Consider the following 21,614-nt stretch of genomic DNA (forward strand, 5'->3'; position numbering starts at 1 on the left):
ACTCCAAGTGGCCTCTTTGAGAAGAGGCCAAGCAAACCCCAAGCAGTGACACTGCTGTCTTCCATGTACACAGCAGGCAACGTGCAAGTAATTCATATATCAGTTCTCCTGTGCTACACACAGGTCACACAAAACACTGTATGTTGGCACAGGATGACAAAAACTTTGCAGAAGAATCCACTCCTCTGTCAGCCCGTGTTATTTCTGAACTCTGGAAATACCCTTGCAGCTATTCACAAATCACAAAAACTCTACAGGGAAATGATGTATAATCTCTCCTGTTTCTTAATTGTTTATTGCCACTATTGTATGCAGGCCACTGGTACAAGTCACTCTCTGAATCAGGGACTAGATGGACCACCATCTAACCTACTTCAGTAATTGTTGTATCCAAAAATGAAATAAAAACTAGGAAAACACTAGTTTTACATGCCTGTAGCACTAAGCTGCCCTGTTTGGGGATGAGAAGCAGGCACGGCCTTCGCAGTGCAGGAGAGCAGATTCCGCAGCCCAGGCCATATTTGGGGAAATGGCCATGGGCCGTATTCCTCCCCCAATGTGGAACTCAGGATCAGAACCCTGCATCCTGTTGGCCGCACAGTGACACTCAGCTTGTCCCATCCTATGGGACACCTCCACACCAGCCAGCAGCTCGCTCCAAACACCCTCAAACTTTCTTTCCATGCCAGCTGTGAGGAGGACAGAGTTTTCTGTGGCTGCAAGGAAACTACGGAAAGTCTTCGTGCTGCCAACAGGACACGACATGGGGACCACACAGCAGCACCAGGGTTTAAATGGCCAAAGTGCGGGTTTGCGTTTCAAACGTGCAGTTGAAGCGGTGCTCGTAGGAAAGGAGCCGTGTGTACGAGAAACGTGGAGCAAACACACTGAGCACCACCGAGCCCCACACAAAGCTCTGCTTCCCCCGCTGCCTCCCAATTTGGGAAGTCGCTTAAACTAACAGAGCGGACAGAAACCAGCAACGCAGCTCCAGTGTGGCAACACGAGCTGCGAAGGTACAGAAATGACTCCATGCACTATAAATACGCTGGGCAGGGAATCCTTCCCTTTTTTTTTTTTTTAAGCTTAGGAAGGGGGGGGGGGGTCTCCCAACCCGGCCCCGCTCCCCACCCCTCGGTCCCCCCGGCCCAGCCCCGAGGGTCACTTGCGGACCCCCCCCCCTCCATCTCTCTCCCACCCTCTCAGGGCTCCGACCGCCGCCCGCCCCCTCCCTCAGCCGGCCCTGCCCGCGCCCACCTGCCAGCGCCAGGATCTGGGCCTTGTGGAGCAGCAGGCGCTCCCCCCACTCGCCGGTGCTCTCGTCGTCCTCCTCCGCCGCCTCTTCGGGGTTGCGGTACACCGTGTAGACCTTCTGGTTGTCGAAGTCGAGCTGGGACGTGGGGCTGAAGTCCTGCACGCAGGAGACGGGCAGCGCGTAGCAGACGTTGTCCTCCAGGAACCGCACAAAGGCGTACATGGTGCGGCGGCGGCGGGCGGGGCGGCCGCGCCGGTCCCGCACTCCCCGCTCTGTTATTGTTCCTCAAAATCCGCCTCTGCGCTCGGCTGAGCTCGCCTGGCCGCGCCGCCAGCCGGGCAGCCCCAGCGCCGGGCAGACACGAGCAATCCAGCGCGGAGCGACGCGAGCCGGGCTGAGGGGTGGGCGGGAGAGGGCCGCGCTGTCGGCGAGGGCACCGCGGGTGCGGCCCGCCCGCCTCGGGTTCGGGGCTGCGCCGGGCGGGGAGGCGCTGCCCCTGGGGATTCGACGCACCGAAGTCTTTGCGGTGCAGGGCCCGTGCGGAAGCGGGGCCGTTCCTGCTCTGTGGGGGTACGCGAAGCGCGCACGCAGGCCGGGGCAATACTTGGAGCGGTGGGGGAGAGGAGAAGCGGGTGGGTCGCAGGCGGGCGGCACCGCAGAACGGCACCTATTGGCTCAGTAGCAGCGCAATCCGAACGTGCGTTGTTCTGTGAGGGTCTCGAGTGTGATGCTACTGCTCTGTGGGGTGCTGAACCAGCGATGGTAACGTCCAGTGGCTGCTGCTGGAAGAACTCAGAGGCTCCTTGCCATCCCCCACGTGAAGATGTTCTATGCACGTGTATGAAAACAAAGCTGAGGGACCGTGCCGTTCGTTACAGCACAAGTTCCCGAGCTGCTGGAGACACGTTTATACTCGCTGTGGATGTTTTGAGCTTTCTGTATGGAAAAAAAATAATTATTATAATGCACCTGCACCAGTTACTCTAAGCCCGGTGTCCAGTGCTGAGGTCTGCTGTGCCCAACTAGTTTGGGAGCAAACTGACAAAGTGGAGGATTGTGTAAAGGCCAAACAACAGCACAGTGAGTCACGGACAAGAGAGGGGCATTTCTGCCTGTTTTTCTGCCTGCAGAAAGCCAACACAAAATGAAACCAAAATACTGTATCTTTTCTGGTTTGCAGGTCCATGAACGTTTGGAGTGATATCTCTACCCATTGCACTGAGTTTAACCAAACTGAACTTGTTTTTCCTAGCTATCTTCTATAGACTTCTTACGTGAGAGCAGACCGCAACCCAGAAAAAAGTGAAGTTTTGACTGAGCCCTGGAACTGTTTGTCCAGAGATTGTGGAGTCTCCTGCACACTCCGAGATAACACGTCTGAGCATGGCCCTGGGCTACCAGAAGTCATAGAGTCACAGAATAATAGAACATCCTGAGCTCAAAGGGATACACAAGGTCCCCTCCCACCTCAGCCATTCTGTGAAAGCATCAGAAACTTGGTAGTCTGTCTCTTAAGCCATGAGAACATAAGGAATGCATACAGGTATAGTTAAGCTGATACAAGTATTTCAGTAACAGGCTGTAAACTTCCCATACAATAATGGCAGCTTTATTATTTTAGCAATTACAGAGTTTTGCAAATACTTCAGCGTAAGATTGGGGATTTAAACACCAGTGCTTTATGTTAACAATAAAGTATTGCCAGACTGGTATGTAATTACAGGCAAATATAAGTCTGCTACAAAGTATGGATGACAAATGTATTCTAGAAGCGAGGCTGCAAGGGAAATGAAATTCCAACAAAGATTGTGTTGCTGATCAAACAATAGCAGCTGCTGTAGGGATCCTATCTCCTCCACCTCACGTTATGATGGAGGTAGAAGGAGCTGCAGAGAGACGACAGAACAGGCCAATGGCTAGAATTACTCCATGAACACTTAAAATTACATGAAGGACAATTTTATCCCACTAATTCAGTGGCCAGTGAGGGATTTGGTATGCCAAATCTTACTGGTACTGTATTTCCTCTGCAGCGGAAATCTATTAGCACCATCTAAGACTGCTGTCAAGGGAAAGGAAAACAAAAATGGAGAAACTGGAAACAATAGGAGGAACTAAGAGAAGCTACGGATGCAGAAATTAGAGTAGACCTTGAAGAAGGAAATTTCTCATCAGCCTGGGTAATTTGCCCCAATGAAAGAAAACAAAAGGCACTTGTGTAAAGGCTGCTTGCATCACAGTGTGCTTTTTTGTTTTCTTTTTTACAAAATGGAACATTCTAAACTAGCATTCACAACATTTTACATTTGAAGGTTCAATTACAGCAAAATCTGTAAAGATCTTCGCATCAGTGGCAAAGAAAAAGGTCTCAAATCCTTTAGAAAAGCTGTTTTACAGTTCCCCACTGAAGGACATTTTTGGGAACAGATTAAGGGTCGCAATGATAAATGTGTGTTTACACTTGGTCCCCAGCACGCACATTGAGCCAGAAGGCACTATAATGCTAAAGAATTAATAATGATCCCATACATTTCTCTTCTGCCTGCAAGAAACTGTGTTAATTTTTGGCTCTGAAATCTATAAATAATCTGCATCAGTTAGCTGTGAAGCAGAGGAAGAGATGGGTTTAAGCACAGAATACACAACACCGGCACTCTTTTCTCCTTCACGCCTTCCCCATTTCCAGCCAGTTGGTTGAGTGCTATCTAGCCAGAGAATATAGCCTCAAGTTTACAGATGTCAAGCTATTTTATGGGTGGATGTTCTAAAATGCATTGTTAAGGGAATAACTGGATCCTCGCCAGATTTAAATCCTGTAGCAATTTCAGCCTTTTAGAAACAATGCAACCCTGCTGAGAAGTAGATTGTCATATTTTCAAAATACAAATGAAGCCTCAGCTTTAAAAAGTAAAAGTGTCACTCCAAGAGTCAGGAAAACCACAAAACACATCCCCAGCCCTTCTGGGACTTGTGAGCTGCTGTTTCCTGGAACACAACCTATATTTTTCTGCTGCTATTTTTCTTGAAAAGTAAAAAAAGAGCGTTAAAAAAAAAAGCTGATGCCTGCTGTTTTGATGTGTTTTCACATAAAAATACAAAATGAAAAGCTAATGGTACCAATAATAGTTACGCAGGTGCTAAATCTCTTCCACAGCAAAAGATTAAAATTAGGCTCATCAGTCACATTACTTCTACCCTTTATACCAAAACCACAAGGGACGCCATATTGACTTTAAATGTACTAGTGAAAAAAATTCCAATCTTCTTTTACCGTTCAGGTGAAGGGGCTTCACTACAACCTGACTACTCAGTAATAATTATATGTTGGACTACTGTAGGAATCCCTATTTAGATATGTGGTTTAGAATTTTATTGTTTTCTTCTGAATTTATTTCTTTTCCAAGCAATACATTTCTTAAACATTTGCTTTAAAGCTCAAATGTACCCTGAGAGGTGCGTTCACAATTATTTAGATAATCTACTGCATTTTAACAATAGCATTTGAAGTCATAAAAATAGTCATAAGCTTAAAGACTCTTAACAACAGTCAAGAACTGAAGACTATTCAAAAGCTTATGTATGTATACGTATTCAGTCCACTCATAATCTGGTTAAATTTTGATCAACAGGTGGTCAGAAAATACCTCAAATTGATCTCTTCCACAGTATCTAATTTTCTCTCATGATAAAGTGCAAGATAAAGTCATTTCCACGTGTAAATAAGCAAATCTCCCTATGAACAAAGTCATATACAACATCTTGATATTTTGAACAGGAGAGGGTGGCTGAAAGGAGAATCTACTGGTAGGCTGAGCAAGGCGACATTCCCAAAGGTTGATCCCGCTTTAGCTTTTTCAATAATGTTTAATTCTCAAGACAACATTCTTCTTTCAGCATCATAATGACTACACAAAATTCAAATGGAACAAATAAGGTCCAGTTGCTATATAATCCTAGAAGACAGACAAGGATAATGCTTCTGTCCTGATATAATTTCCAAAGTGCTCCAATACCAAGAGGAAAGTACCAAGATTACATAGATAAATTCTTAAGATTTAATCTTTTGAATTCTGTGTCCTTAAACCATCCCCAGAAGAGAAGGAGAAGCACTGCAAGGCTGTTTAGTCCCAATTCCTGAGAGTGGTCTAACCTTTCTTGAGGCTAAGGATGCTACTCAATCTTCTTTTACATTAAACTCGCATGTCCTAACAGAATACTCTTTCAAAGAAATGAAACCTCAAAAACACTTTATGGCTCTATTCACACAAGAGACATTTATTTCCCAGAGGTAGCTGGTATATTCTGTAGCATGACAAAGTAACGTTTAAGCAAGTGATCGCTGGAGGAGGTGCTTTCCTTGCTGTTATTGGCTGGCTGGAGAAAGCAAGGGCCAAAGAAAGTGCCAGACAGTCATTAAATCCTGAAAGTTCCCAATCCAAAGATCATCATTACAATTGTAAAGCTGGCAAATAAATAATTACATTCTTTGGATTTTTTTGCTGCATTGAAAAGACAAAATTCTGGTGTCTGCTGCTGTGAATACTGATACTGTGGATACTGTAAGATACTTATCTTTCCCATTCTGGCATGCTATAGGATAGGTATGAGACTGGCAACCCTTCAAGAATGGGTGCCAGACTGTATTTTCCTTTTCCAAATTACAGGCTGAATCTGCTCACAGAAAATCAACAGGAATCAGGAGGTGCTGGCAGTTAGCGTGATCTTGCCTTGGCATGGGGCAACGGCTCTCCCTGCTCTCACCCAGTTATTCACTCAGAGAGAGCCAGAAACTGGGTCCTTCAAATCATTGTGACTTCCAGCTCCCATCCTGCTGCGTACCATTCAAAATCTTGACAAACACCATCCACTGTATTCCAGCAGTATGCTGTTTTCCACACTATAAACTTGCCTGAGAGGAAAGCAGGGAAAACAACATTTTCTTTGAGCTAACTCAGACATGGACTCACCTTTAAAATATGTCCTTTTGGTACCGCTGCCACCATTTTCTAGAACTGTGCTGAGCACATGGCTGCGGTTGCAGTCCTAATGAACTTGCTACCATCCACTGATGGTTTCAGCCCACATATTTTCACTCTATCTGGCCCTGAAAATTTGATCTGAAATGTTCCTTTCCTTTATTTAAACCAGATTTTTTTTTTTCCCTGGCTTTTCATAGTTATTTTAGTAGTAGTATGACTGTAGCTTTACATATATACATTTTGCACCGCTGCAGTAATGTCATTCCTTCCATACCATATGTATCAAAGGGACTTTAATTTGGAAAGGTCTCAACTCTACGTAACCTTCTGGCTTCAGTGTAAATTACAGTTACCACACACTGCCCATGATTATATTATGCTTCAGACAGAGATTGTGAGTTAGACAGTAGTCTTGACCCTTTTCATATTTCCATTTTGTTTGGCTTTTTTTGTTCTCACATCTCTACAGCACTGTTCTATCTGTAATCAGCATTTATATCTCATACTGACAGGGAAAACAATCCCATAGCCCTTTTCTGCATAGGCCAATACTGCTTGAGAGGTTTACAAAAATAATATGAGATACGTGCAAAAGAAAAAAAAGTCAACTACTACCAACTGCATTTTTCTAGAATAGTACTTCCATATACACAACACTTTTACTTTCCTTCATAAGTCTGATTTCAGCAGGAGACAGGAGAGATTCTAGAGATGAGTTCTACATTTTTGGTGAGGTTCTTGACAGTCATCATCATCAGGAATGGGCTTGCATAAATGAGAACAGAGTCAAAACTGCTTAAAGTGATACATTTTCATAATTCGGTGCTTTTAAGTTCATACTCATCTTGCTATTTCTAATCCTTTTCAGGGCTAGCTATAGTTCAGTATGAAGTGAGTTTTTAGAAAATATTTCCAGGAATTTATGCTCACATCTCGCCACTTCAGAAGAGAAGATCAACTTTTCTACTTCTAATGAAAGTCACATTTGGAGATGGGCCAGCAGCTCCTTTGAAGAACCTCAACTAATGTGAGCAGTAAAATCCCTGTTTTGGAAAGTGAATGGAGATAACAGAGCAGGATAATCCCTGGAACATTTTAGAATAAAAAAAAAAAAAAGCCTTCCTCAGTTGTGTCTCATTAATAACCAAATTTAAGTTAATAGAACATAATTTGTCATGTTTGGCAAACTGAATGTCAAAACTGCTAGAAACAGAATGTGCAAGTGGTCACTGCTATGCAAATCTTTCCTACAGTCCACGAACCTCTCCTCTTCTTCTAAGACCAGACATCACTATCATTTATTAGTTCAGAATGGAGTTGCACCTGCTCTGCACTACTACGTGAATTAAAACAAAACAAGACGACAAAAAAAATCAGCTCACAAACATTAACTAGAAGAGCCTGCTGTCACCCAAGGAACAGAAATTCTTAACATGCTTTAACTATAACAGACAGGAATTCCTCTAGTTCTTCAAGGAGGGCTTAACACCAATTACCTCACATAACAAAGAAAATTGGCAATCATCTCTGCCCCACTTGCAAGGAAGCTGTTTCCCCCAAAGTAGAAAATGCTAGAGGAATCCAAAAAAACCAAGAGGAGTTTGAATCCTCCAGGCACTTCATGTTTTGCCAATATTTTCCACAAAAGCATGAGCAACATCTACTGTACGATAGTATTTAACATTCAGGAGAATCAGTCTTTTCTAAAGTCTGATCAGAAAGAGGCACCTTCATAGTCTGCCACTGTGTTTCTCATAACAAAGGAAGCTTTGTTTCATGAAGAAATATCTTGTACTAAAATATTGTAGGGAAACTGTGGTTGTTTTTGTTTTCTAAACAAAGAGGAGAATTTTCAAGTTTCAGGTTTCCTTTAAGCACTCTTCTAACACGAATATGTTTAAAGATCCTCTATCAAGTTCGTGCGTGAAATGTCTTCCAGCCGTTAGTATATTTCTATGCAAATACAGCCATGAAAGCTAATAACTGAAATCTGCATTTTTTTCACATTTTCAGCATATTATACAACTTCTTATTCTTTGCTGTTTTGTAACTCACATTAGCCTCTTATCAATAAAACAAAACTCAGGTTATATTGCCTCCTGCTTAAATTTTCCACAAACATCAAAGCTGGACATTTGAATAAGCAATTTAATGTACACATTTTTATTCAGTTCAATATACTGATATTCTCCTGGTAGGAATAAGAATTCTGCAGAATGAATGCAGAGAAACACACCATTCAGAATATGAATTGGAATATTCTTGCAATGCTTTTCAGTGAGGATGGTGTGATATTAAGATTAGATCCTGCATATAATCAAATTTTGATGCTTGTACACACAGTCTGGTATTTCTTTTTCTTTATAAGGTTTGTATGCAAAAGCACAGCAATCCAATATTTTGAACATACACTGTCTGCACATCCTACACAGTCCAAACTGATGAAAAAATAATGTCAATGAAAATAAGAAATGGTGGAGCAATGCAGTATACAGACTTTGCTAAATTCATCATAACTAGTTTTACCATTCTGAGGCCATAAAATACTGCAAATCAGTCCTTCTAGAACAGCTAAAGTACACAGGGCTTATGTCCACTCCTAAATTCAATTTTGGTGTACAGATTGACTCTTTTGGAACTGTAAATATTTCCATAATCTTCTGAACTCTCCAATATGATACAGACAGCATTCTTCCAAATGGCCTATATCTTCTAAATTCACTCCCTTTTATTTACCAGTACATGCAAGAGGTAATAAAATAGAAAAGATGAGAGGTGGAGAGACAACAAAGATTATATTACATGCAGAGGTGTTACTACTGAGAATAACCAGTTTTTAGTAAACATAAATAGAAAAGAAACCTATTTTTTATCCAAAACCACAAGAGATAAAAAAAAATCAAAAAAAAAAAAAAAAAAAAAAAAAAGAAAGAGAGAAAAAAGAAAAACCAACCACAGAACAAAAGAAGTCTATATTTTGTTCAAAGGATGAAATAGAAATAGCACATTGCAGTAGCTCAAGATACTGCTTTAAATAGTCAGTTGGCTGGAGAGCGTAATATATAAATTCTCAAAATATATATACACAAACCTCTTTTCAAGCACTCACTGAGCTATCCTTACCAACTGGCCAGCAAGGCCAGGCATGCACCACAGTGCTATCTCCCATCTCTTACCAAATATCTCACCCTTGGGTTCCTCGCCTGGCTGAAGAGATTCAGACCCCCACTCTGTGCCCCCAGTTGTAAACATCCATTTCTTCAACTATGCAATCATGAATTCCAGGGTCAACCCCTCCCCAGGAAAATATATGTTTCTACTAATCTCAGGCTCAGTGTGCAATATTATAGTTGACTTCTTGTTGATCACTTCTGAAGGTAGAAGCATAGCAGGTAACCAGGCTACTGCAAGCTAACTCATTCAATTGAGAGCAAACTACTGTGAATTAACTCACATTTGCCAATTGTAAGAATACATGGGGCAGCGACTGTAAATCAGCTGATTTGAGGAAAGCTTATTATTCTGCAGTAATTTATGTTAGGGTCTGTATTCTAGAGAAAAGTACTGCTGAAGTGGGAAACAATAAATGTAACTAACAATTAGACTTGCTCTTAAATGCCTTAAATACCTCCAAGGTAATGTTTCCCCTGACAAATCATTCTCAGGCAACATATTCACTGCTTCTTGCTTTGCATTACATGTTTCAGCTTGTTTGGGTTTTGATTTTTTACATCTTCAGACTCTAACACAATTGTAAATGAAAAAAATAAATAAATAAAAAGGTTGATACATGAATATGCAACAATTTTATTTTTTTTTTAATTACCCTCATTGAAAGACCAAGATCAATATAAACTCCATATTTAGGAAATCTAAGAAGAGTATTAGAATTTCCTCTGTCTTAAAAACTCCTCTAAAATGGCAACTAGATCTTTGGGATGCCCTTAATGTGCATCAGTGGAAGATTCTCAGTAATCAGTACTTCTGTGATGGAAAGTAAAATGAGTTTTGGTTTGTAACTTCCATGCTTTAAGTTTAGAAATTTTGATATGATTTATCAAATTATATCTAGACAGTTAAAACATATTCCATCCTTCAGCCTTTGGATGATATATAAATAGACAAAGAGACACTCCTACAAGGCAATATGCCAATCTGAAAAATGCTAATGTTATAGTCAATAAGTCAACAGTCTGCAATGTTAAATTATGAAATCAGAAAAAAATCTTGTTCACATTCAGTATGGCTATAAAGATCATTAGAATTCCCAATGTTCTATGCAGGACAGTAAAATTCAAAGACAACTGTACTCTGCCTCAATAATCACGATCTGCACAGCACTTTCAGGTATTGTCACAGAGATTAAAAACACAAAAACAGAGCAGAACAGCTCAGCATCAGATAATCACAAGCAATTCTATGTCAGCAACAGACAGCTGGAGACATATGCCAGCAATATTGCAAAAGTGGTAAAATGGAGATTTCATGACAGCAAGGACGTGGGATTCATACATTAAGCTGAAACTCAACCAAAATCATTGAAACTGTTGTTCACAAGTAACAGCTCTCTGTCACAGTGTTCAGAAAGTCTAGCATTTGGCATAAAAAAAAGTACTTAGAGCAAACATTAAATAGAAGAAAGTACTACTTCTCTTTAATATTTTGCATGTTGAATATTTGTATGCTTTCAGTTGATTTGTACACTTTCATTTTGATTATCTTGGGTGAACAGATTGGAATTCTTTTTCCAGAGCAGGTGGGAGAGCTGTCCAGTTATGTACCAAACCCATATTTTGTGAAAATTTTAAATGATGGAATTCTATCAAATATTTATTTTAAGAGTTTCACTTCAAATCAAAGGTATTAAAAAAATATATTAATAAATATTCTTTGGTATCATTTGTCTTAGCTTGAGTCATTCTACTGTTCCCTTCACCTTAAGTTTTGAGTATCTATCAATTATCATGTTTCCCAATGCTCTCACTTCTTTAAACATCTATTGCTAAAAACAGAATATATCCGAGAAAGAAGCTTAAAAAATCCTTTTATATTTATTGTCTTGAATTAGAAGAGTGAGAACAAGGAAAAATACTTTAACTTGGGAGGCAAAAATAATCTACTTTTCCAATGTTTTCTTTCTGAGCCTTCTATGTAGTCACTCTCCAAATCTCTTCTTGCTTTTTTTTTTTTGTAGTTGGCTATATAAAATCAAGATTAAAAAAATAAAAGGTAAAGGATCAGAACCTGAAAAAAAAAAAACCCACACAAAACAAGTTTCTGATTTACACAACCAAAACAAAGCCTTTTCTGTGTTAGATTTCCTATAAAAATGGGAAATGGCTTGAAAATATTCACAAGAAAGAAAAAAGTTCTCTGATGAATTCACAAGCTCTGCACGCAAACAACAGCTTCAAAGTGATGTTGTCTGTTACCACGGGGAGGTGGTTATACCTGAAGATTTTCTGATTTCATTGCTGAAGCTCTGACTTTGTGTGTCAGACATTTTGTCCTGGCATTTTTCCATGATATGATTCCTGAAGCTGTGATTTTCAGGAGTCTAATGGAGATAAGTGGCTTGCAAAGAAACCAAGGCCACCTAGGCCTTTGTATTTTAGGACTAGGCACTTGATGCAGGTTAAAGAACAATGCAATGCTTGAGGCACTGATGAGAGATTTGGGAAAACCAACAAAATAAGAGGCAGCAGCAGGGTATGGCAGATTGAGTGCAAGAACAAATGCCAAAACGTTCTTAAAAGAAAATGTGCTGGAAAAAAAAAAATGGATAAGAGGCAATGGATACTAAGAGTTTGAGGGCCTCAGGTAACTTGTTTTCATGACTGATGTATATCTGGAGCAATTAAGCAAGTGATTTGTAGAACTGTTGTTTTTACATCTATGCTTATATTACATAGAATCATAGAATGACTGGGGTTGGAAGGGACCTTAGAGATGATCTAGTTCAAAGCTAAGTGATAGTGGTATCCAGTTTAGTTCAGTAGGTGGGGGAGACAGGGCCTGCCTTTAACTGAAACTTCAACAGCTCAACAAAGTTCATATTTTAGGTGAATGGTGGTCAGTACCTCCATCAATCTAAAGTAGGAAGAACCACTCCTCCTTCATGTGATTATTGGTACCTCAACATGTAGCATAGTCTGGCCACCTAATTTTCATGTGCCTGAAGTGAGACATAGCAGAATTTAAGCTATGCATTCTTCTTTCCTCCAAAATTAACTCTTACGTCAATATGATAGCTTTTTTGAAAGCCAAGCACACAATCTCCAGCTTGGGGGTATATTGAGCCCCGCTGAACCACCACGCTATCCAAACTGAGGCACAAAGCCAATACACCTGGCCAGAGAGGCTCACAGAGCTGATGTTTCAGTAATACAGAGCATATGCGTGGTCTGCCTGCTGTCACAGGGGGTGGCATCTCAGACCGTCCTACATCTGTTGATGAAAGTCTGTTTTAACTTGTGTTTAGGAGTGCTACCACGCAAAATACATTACAGTGGATTCCATGCTTCTCTCATCTCCAGCTGGAAGACAGCCTGTCAGATGAGCACTACTGGAGAAACACAAAAGCCACTTTGCACAGCCTCACCTTACTGAGGCCAGAACGCTGACTGCTGCAAAACACATGAATCAGGAGTGGAGCGGAGTGTAGAATACATTAATCAGAATGATCACTATTGCAAGATCTGCTAAGAACAAAGGAAACAAATCCAAAGAAAGTTAACACTAGAAACCATTTGCACGGCTCTGTGAGTCAGCTAACGAAATAACCGTCAATTGTAGACATGAACCTTTTGTGCTTTCACACAATTTAAATATAAAGTAATTTGCATTCAGGAATCCAAGTCTCCCTGAAAAAAAAGATTAACAATTGGATTCACTTTCTTTCCACAACCTTTTTTCTCCCTTCCTTCCCCCCGGGGGTGGCTATGATAAGGTCACCTTATTAATGCAGATCCTCTGTTTTTCAGAAAGCAGCCAGGAGTTTAAGTGTTTCACTGTGAAATGATCTATGAGATGAGAACAGTCCATTTTTTATCCTTGATTGATCATTTCAACATGTATAACAGCAAATCCTAAGGGACACTGCTCAAATCCCTGCTTCAGAATGACCTAGAGACTCAACACTGAAAAGTGTTGCGCTCCACTACACAATCCTTCATAGCTTTTTCTTAACTTAGCATTTTGCTCAGGACAGGATATAGTTTATGTGCATGGTTACAGTTTTCTACAGGAAAAAAAAAAAGAAAAAGTCTTACAAATAAATGGAAGTCTTAACAGCTGAAAGTCGTGTGTCCCTACGTCCAGAGGAGGAACAGAGGCAGCAGACAGTTAAGGCTTTTTCTCCAGACACAACGTCAGGAAGATGCCTGTGATCTCAGTTCAGGTGTCACGGCTTCTCATTTCCTCGCCAGCCACCAGACACCTGTTTCCCTGCTCTTAATAACCTCTGATAGGAACTGCCTAGTGCCAAATCAGGAACTCTGCCTCTTGTATGATGAGCTGAAAATAAAGCTATTCTCTCTCATTTATTTATTTATTTTTAAAAGATATTCACTGCGCATAAACTTCATCTCAGCTCCATTGTTGGGTTATTCTTCTCTATTCTATGCACTTCCAGCCACCTAATCTTCATTTTGCTTTTTTTGGGTGACTTTTTAGTGACGTGCACAAACTCCTTAAATAAATCATTACAAATATAATTAGCAATGGCTGGATTACAAAGGATTCTGGAGTGCTTGTAAATTAGTAGGCGTGCAAGCCTACAGCTGCCAACAGCTGATGCAATATTTTATAGTATTATTTTCTAGATTGCAGAAGGGACAATTATTGTCCTCCCCTGTTTGTTGTGGGTTGTTTTTTTTTTTTCAGTCTGACAAACAATTAAGCAATTTGATGCTTACACAAATTTCCCAGGGAAACACCTGGTGGAATTTAAAGGCAAAGGTTCTCTATGCCTATAATTCCCAAACACATGTACAGAGACCAGGGGAGACAGAAGTCTGAGACGTTAGCAGAAATTAGAATTTAGGAAAGAATTCACAGAGATATCACTCTATTCTCAGGAGTATTTCTGAGCATTTGGGCATTGTAACCATGTAAAGAGCTACCCAATCTAGAACTGTTTGACCCTGATCTCCCCAGTTTTTTTCTTTCCTCCTAAATGCTAAACTCAGAATTCTGTATCATGGTAGCATAAGCTAGTAATTCCTGTAATCATCTGATAGAGCAACATTAATTACAGAGACTTTTTATAGACCACACATATCCTTGCATCCCCTTATAAAATGCCAACCCACTTCCTGTCCAGAGATGATTACAATCATAGAGGATGATCCTGCAAATACCTCTGTAGGACAGAGCATTTGCAACCATATGTATGTCCAGTTAAGCTACCAGCAGTTCACAGGCTGGGACAAAAAAGCTCTGATTCACATATATGAGAAACAACCCGTGATGACATACTGTCTGTGCAATGATGAACAAAGAAGTGCAAGAACAAGTAATAGTTCCCCACAGAAGTTTTAAGACTAAAAACAAAATTCAGAAAACTGTATCAGGAAGGCCTTGTGTAGTTACATTATGATAACGATGATGTGGTGAAGAAGAGAGGAGGAGTGTTTGGATTACAAGTGATACGGGTGATAATTACTGAGATGTGCAAAGACAAGATTTGGATGCGGGCCTTAGCAGGGAGAAAAGGCTTAGCACTGATACAGAAAAGACCGGGAAGCAATAAAAGGATTCAAGGAGCAAGAGGTTTAGTTGCAAGCAGTAGAAGAGGTTCTTAACCACTGAGTTGTGTTTTGGTAACTGCTCTTAGACCCAAACAGGGATACAGAAGGTGATGTCCACAAAAACTCTCTTAAAAGCCACTGATTACAGATCGGTCTACTATGCTGACTTCCCGAGCTGTGTGATTGTTTCAGCAAGTGAGTAGGTAGTGCAAGCCACGCAATGAGTGAGGCAACATTACAAATACCATAATTAAGCAGCTCAAGTAGTAACCCTGAGATACAATGACCTTGAATTTATCGGATATGCTATTCCTTGGAAACTGCCTTTCACTTACTTCAATTTTAGGGACTAATATAATCCTTTTGAAGGGATGAGTAGCACATGTTGTAGGTATTTTGCCTAACGAGTGATATTTCACTAATTGAATGTTATTTAATCGACTAGTTTTAGAAGGCACAGCATAAAAACTTATTTGTAATTTATTACTGATGGATACTTAAAATTCACTGAAAGTATCAATTGTCATTCAGCAATAGCATGGTCTGAATATTTATGCCATTTTATTTACCTTATGTCTGATCCATTTCACAGACAGAAAGAATTTTAAGACACGTTAGAAAATCATTTCCAATGATAAACATCCAAAAATGTCAAAAGGAATCTCTCTTAATCCCTACCCAAAACAAAGCAGTTCTCCCTCTGTGTATGCCCCTCTATTAGTAAAGACCTGAGTTTAGAGAGAGCCCTTGCTGCAGTCTCTATTTAGTATCACCTGGCCTCAAATTTTTCCACGTGAAATGAAATTCTACCTAAAAAATTACCAATATCATGCAATGATCCAGGAGCAGAATAAAGCAAGAATAGTGTAAAAATGACTGGCTCTGGTGTAGAGTATTATAAGGTCAGCTGTCTATTTGCTAGTCAGAGTGACTATTTTTACAGTGTGGTGTTAACTGAGACAGGGGCTGCTAACTATTCCAAGGGTTGTGTTAAGGCTCTTGGTATGCCCAGTGGGAACAACAGCCTTCCAGCAGCCTGAAACAACTCACCTCACACTGAGTTGCCTGTCCCTTAGTCTGTCTGAATAGCTTACTGCCTGTTGAAACCTAAAGATGCACTTTCAATAATATCTTTCTGCAAATAATAGCTAGATCTTTGTAAAAAGCACATTGTATTTCCCAAAGTGAATGAGTTCATTTTTAAACCTATTATTATATTACTGAAGAATACTGCAACAAAGTGCATGCACATGCACAGCCAAACAGAAGTCTGTCTAGTGAAGACTATAAATATATATATAACTGTACCCCTAACAAACTACAGTTTGAAAGCACAAACGTAGCCTAGGAGAAATATGGAAACTAAATGAAAAAGGAAGCAATTAAACGAGACCTTTATTTGGATAAAGACAGTTGCAACACTATAAGCTGAAGAGATTTTACTGTCCATTTCTTTTCAGCAGCATAACTTGCACAAAAATGCGAAAGATGGAGATGAAACCACCAGGAATGGCAATAAGTCAAAATACAACCAGGCAACAGCTGTGGGGTGCTCACAGCAGGCTTGTATCATGAAATACAAAGCATCACTGCAAAGACAAGCTGAAACAATTGCACATCTTGGAATAAAATACATAATTCTTGTTCACATTTTTATTACTGGGTTGTTTGGTGTTCGTTGGTGTGGCTGATTTTTTAAATTTTTTTTTTTAAGCTGTTTTTTTTTTTTTAATTTGTATGCAATATCCTGAGTTGAGCCTGGGTTTCATTGAAATCAATAGTCTAATTTTTTTAATGACCTTCACCTGATGCTTATATATTGGTCTCTTGGGTCCATGAGGGATTTGAGGATAGAGGGAAAAGCAAAACAACAACAACAACAACTCAACCAAAATAAAAGAACCAGATTAAATAAAAAAGCCTATGCAAGCTGTCTTCAATTATTGACAACTTTTTGAATGATTACAGTTAAAACTGGCATGCCTCCTTGAACAGCAGTAAAGCATTTTAAAGCTAATACAGCAGTTGAAGGGCTCAGGTTTTGGACTCCCATCTTAACATAAAACTGTAATGTTTCGATTCAACGAAACTTGAGCAATTAGTAATCACACAGTTCAGCAGCTGACATATTCAGAAGAGCAATCCCAGGCAGTGTCCTACACTTGCCACTAGATTTATTTGTCAGAGCATTTGTTTTTTAAATCTGAGTAAAAATGGATTAAACAGAATGAGATTAATTAAATACATAAATTCGGGAACAGAAAAAAAAAGAATCACTGCACACGTTTATTTTCAGATCACTTTTTACTGGGCAGTTTGTGTACCTAAGAAGCAGCAGCTACTGACATCGAGACCAAAGATTTCTTCACTTACATCATAGAGAGAGTGTTTTTTTCACTCATTTTTCTCTACTTTAGCTGTCTGAAAGCTGTGCAAGTCCATGAAGTTCCTTTCAAGACAGCTAGGAAAGACATACGTATCTAGGGAGAAACAGAGGTTCCTTATATTAAGAAAGAATAGGTTGTTCTCTGGAAGGTCTGAGATCATATTCTTTGCATGAAATTTCTCAAAAATTCAGAAGGCAAATATAGAAGAGCTTAAATACATGTATTTAGTCTTCCATACTTGTTCACCTTTTCTTTTACACTAGAGTCTACAAATATCACAGAAGAAGAAAAAAGTGAAGAAAATTATACAGCAAAGAGTCCCAAACTGAAGTGTTGTGGTATAAGCCTCTTTCTGGAAGCAGCATTTTTTGGGACAGACCTGGGAAGTGCAGGGAGGCAACCCTGGGAAGTTAAGGATGGCGTGTATCCACTGGGGCAGAGAACAACAAGCCAGCAAAACCATCACTGCTCCTCTTTTATCATCCCTTGTGAAACTCAACAGTTATGAGGGCTAAATGTAATGCTGCAAAACGCCAAATTTATCACTTAAGGAGAAAACATAAATAATCAAAATATTGGGTAAAATCTTTAACATTCGAATAGGCTGCATCTTTAAAAATGCAATGATATTCCAGCGTTTCCTCCTGGTATTTTTATTCAGTGTGTCAAAGAGCTTGTTAACAGGTAGACTTCTCAAAGCCTGCACCACTGCAATTCATGTCACTGCCCCTGCTTGAAGCAGCAAGTCTTCAAAAGCAGCACATTCACACAACAGGAAGAACAAATGGAAAGTGAAAAAAAAAGTGCACGTCAGAAGTGCTGTCCATACTTGGCTTCTCTGGCACTGTTCCTCCAGCACAATGTTCCCTGACAGCATCTGCAGACAGACTCTCACTACCTTCCAGCTGGCCCAAAAAGTATAATCTATCTCAGTGCCTGCAAAAATCACATAATCCTTTTCCATCAGGATTAATATCCAATGCCACAGTAGTCTGATACATACAGGATGAAGTCTGACACCTGTTATAAAGGTCACACAAGGAAACAATCTCTGCTGTCCTCAAACCAAAACCCACAGCTGACTGATTTCCATTCCCTCCACTGTGTGTGTTGAGGAGGCAATCATCATCATCATCATCATCTTTTCTTTATTTATTCCAGTAAACAATTTTCACCTGGCAAGCTTAAAGCCTGCATCAGGGTAGGTATGTTCCAGCTTCAGCAATAGTTCAGAGTAGAATTAACAGCAGCATCTCTCCTTCCCTGTGCAGTCCAACTGCTGCCTGTCCCCCTGTGGAGATACCTGTTGTGATTCTTGCAGGAGAAAAATGACCCATTTTCAGGTACACACAAAGAAGCATTACAAAATAAACCAAAGTGCTGCCTGCAGTTCATCACAAGTTACAGAAACCTCATCACCTGCAGAAAATGTGTTATTATATACATGGCACAGATCATAACTGAAAGTTGAAGGCTCAATAGTCATAAATTCAGCCACAACCAGTAAGGAAATGTATTTTTCCTCATTCATTTTTTAGCCAACAGTATGTGAGCAGCAGTTTGAAGAGCAGGTGAAGCAAGAAAGCTTGGAACAACTGCAGCACATTCAGACAACATAAGGATAGGATCAGAACTTGTTATATATTCATCCTGTTCTACCTTGTTAAAATCTAATCCAAGTTGTACCACCCTCAAGACCTGCAGGAGGTCCAGAAGAGCAAATCAAGCTTTCCTAGACATAACAGAGCAGGCAGGTTTTGCCATTTGGGATTATTAAAAGATCCCACTATACATCCTGACCCTGCAGGCTGAAACAGGTGTGCAAGTTACCTTACACAGAGAGATGGAGGAAGTTGTTCTATCTGTAAAAGGTAGGCTAGTATTTTGAAGTGTAGGCACACACATTAACTAATTGAATCACTGTCTTCTAATCTTGAAAAGCCAAGCTGCTGTTATTCCAGATTAAATTGCAAATGTTCCCTGTCTTTGGGACAGTAATGCAAACTGGAAGCTGGGGACTATCCTTCGTGTAGACTCTAACTGCTCTCTTTTCTTTCCAGGTTTGCAAATAGCTGGTATTACACTGCTTACTCAGATTGCTGAGCTCAAAAGTTCTGTCCATGCTGGTATTTAGCCATTGTTTGTCATCTTCAGCTTCAATGTTTCATAATTTTTCATAACAGTTCAATATTTCATAAACAATGTACCTTAAGAAATAATAGCTATACATACATCTTACTGATACTGTGAGCATCAGCTTACTAACAGCATTTCATAGAGACCAAACAATTTATAATAAATGACAGAATTAGGAAATAAGTTATCCAGACTGAGTTTCCTGTTCCTCCCCCTCCATCATTTTCAGGGACTCTGTCATTGGTATCAAGCTGAAAAGGCCACAGAAATATTGCAGGACAGGATTAAAATTCAGAATGAGCATGACAAATCGGAGAAAGAGCCTGATGAAAAAATGGTGACAGATCAATAAGGACAAGGTAATACATAAGGAATAACCAGCTGCACAAATACAGGCTAGAAGACAAGTAACAAGAGTGCTATTTTGTAAGAAAAACTATAGCGTATTTTAAATCAGAAACTCAACACCAGTCAATGGCATCAAACTTTATAAATGAGGCAAATATTGAAAGTGGAATTTCATCTGTTCACTGTATTCAGCACTTGTAAGGCCTTAGTTGGATCCATTAAAAAAAAAAAAAGTATTCTGCAGGAAAGCAAAGTTCACAAAGGCAACATACAGCAAATGACTCAAAGGAGAAAAGATGTTCGGTATCAAGAAAAGCTTCAAGAAAAAAGGAAAAAGAAACAAACTTCTTCTGTATCAAGAAAAGCTTCAGATGTTTAAAAGTCTGTTGCAAAAAAAAAAAAAAAAAAAAAAGGAAAGGAATAATTTACTCTCTGTAGTGGCCCTCTGTAAGAGGGCAGAAGGAATGGATTTCTCATTTCAGCAAAGTCAATTTAGTTTAGATATCAGTAGACCTTTCTGACCTAACACTGCCAGACACCATAGCTACTTCCTACAAAGAACAGGAAATCTCTGTCTCAACACTACAGAAACACCCCTTGAGCATGTAACAGATTTCTCTGCCTTGGGATAGGAGACGGGTTAGATGCTTGAGGAACCTCTTGGTATAATTATTAATGACTTTGTAGTATGTTCATAGAACCATGTAGTTTGGGAAAGATCTCCAAGATCACCAAGTCTAGTCATCAACTCAACCAAGTCCCATCACTTACTGATGCCCCTTGGTGCTATGTCCACACTGCTCTTAAATAGCTACAGGGTTGAGGAATCCACCACCTCCGTGGGCAGCCCATCCCAATACTTGACCACCCACTCTGTAAAGAAATTCTAATGATGAATTCAAACATCCTCTGGTACACCTTGAGATCAATTCCTTGTGTCCTATCTCTTGCCAACAGAGAAAACAGATTGACATTCTCCTTTTTTCAGTGTTGTTTCAGGTAGCACAGCGCAATGAGGTCCAATCTCCTTCGCTGGTAAGGTGTTTACATTCCTTTTGTATAAGAGTGTTAATAAAAAGGAGGCCATTTACAATTACAATTTTCTGGTCCTGCAAAATGCAGTAATTGCATTGAATATTCCATATTGCATTTTAACCAAGACACCTGGAATTTAGGGGGAGAACAGAAGCATGATAGCTAGATATCTCCTCCTGTATTTTGCCTGCAACAAATACAAACGTTCTTTTGCTACATGGATGGTCTAGGAGTGGCCATGCACATCTTTCAGTGTGGTAGAACTCTGTTACATGGCCATCAGGCAGAAATCAAAGGGACTCGTTTAGATGCCATTGAGGTTTATAGGCAATAAAATTACAGATGCTCTACAGCAGTGTGATTGTATCAGCTGTGGGCAGGGAACCCCTCAAGCCACTTCTCTGGGCTTGCTCCCACAGAAAGACTAGGAAGTACAGTTGCTTCTCCAGCAGAGAATAAAAGCATCCAGACTAAAACAATGAGTTGGTGGCAAGTGTGTCAAATACTCCTGTTATTTAGTCAACAACAATTCAACTTAATGTATGTGCTTTGAAGGTGGGGGAAAAAGACTGGAAATAAGAAAATGAACCCTGGTGAGAAAAAAACATATATCCCTTTTATTGCTTTTTGTGACCCATATTTTTAAGCATTTATTCACATTGACTTTTTAAAGTAGAGAAATACACATAATTTGCACTTCGGGATAAGTTGAAGGTGTCCATGC

At 40.0% G+C, this 21,614-nt stretch overlaps 1 protein-coding gene across 6 annotated transcripts in view; it reads right to left on the reverse strand.

Moving 5' to 3' along the window:
- The window catches only part of LOC116234502 (BEN domain-containing protein 5), an 854,963-nt gene that overhangs the window by 344,409 nt on the left and 488,940 nt on the right, over positions 1-21,614 (reverse strand). Inside the window, exon 1 of one of the 6 annotated variants that reach the window (XM_090146642.1) lies at positions 1,258-1,389. The exons of 3 other annotated variants lie outside the window; for them this stretch is intronic. Coding sequence is in view for 2 of the 3 variants with exons in the window: in XM_090146641.1 (XP_090002767.1) it covers positions 1,258-1,477 (220 nt within the window). In the remaining variant the exon portion in view is untranslated. Of the gene's footprint in view, positions 1-1,257; positions 2,174-21,614 lie in introns of those variants that run through there. 2 more of the 6 variants (XM_090146641.1, XM_031602144.2) reach the window with 2 other exon arrangements.

This window comes from Phasianus colchicus, chromosome 9 (genome assembly GCF_987193195.1).
Source record: "Phasianus colchicus chromosome 9, bPhaCol1.hap1.1, whole genome shotgun sequence".
NCBI lineage: Eukaryota > Metazoa > Chordata > Aves > Galliformes > Phasianidae > Phasianus > Phasianus colchicus.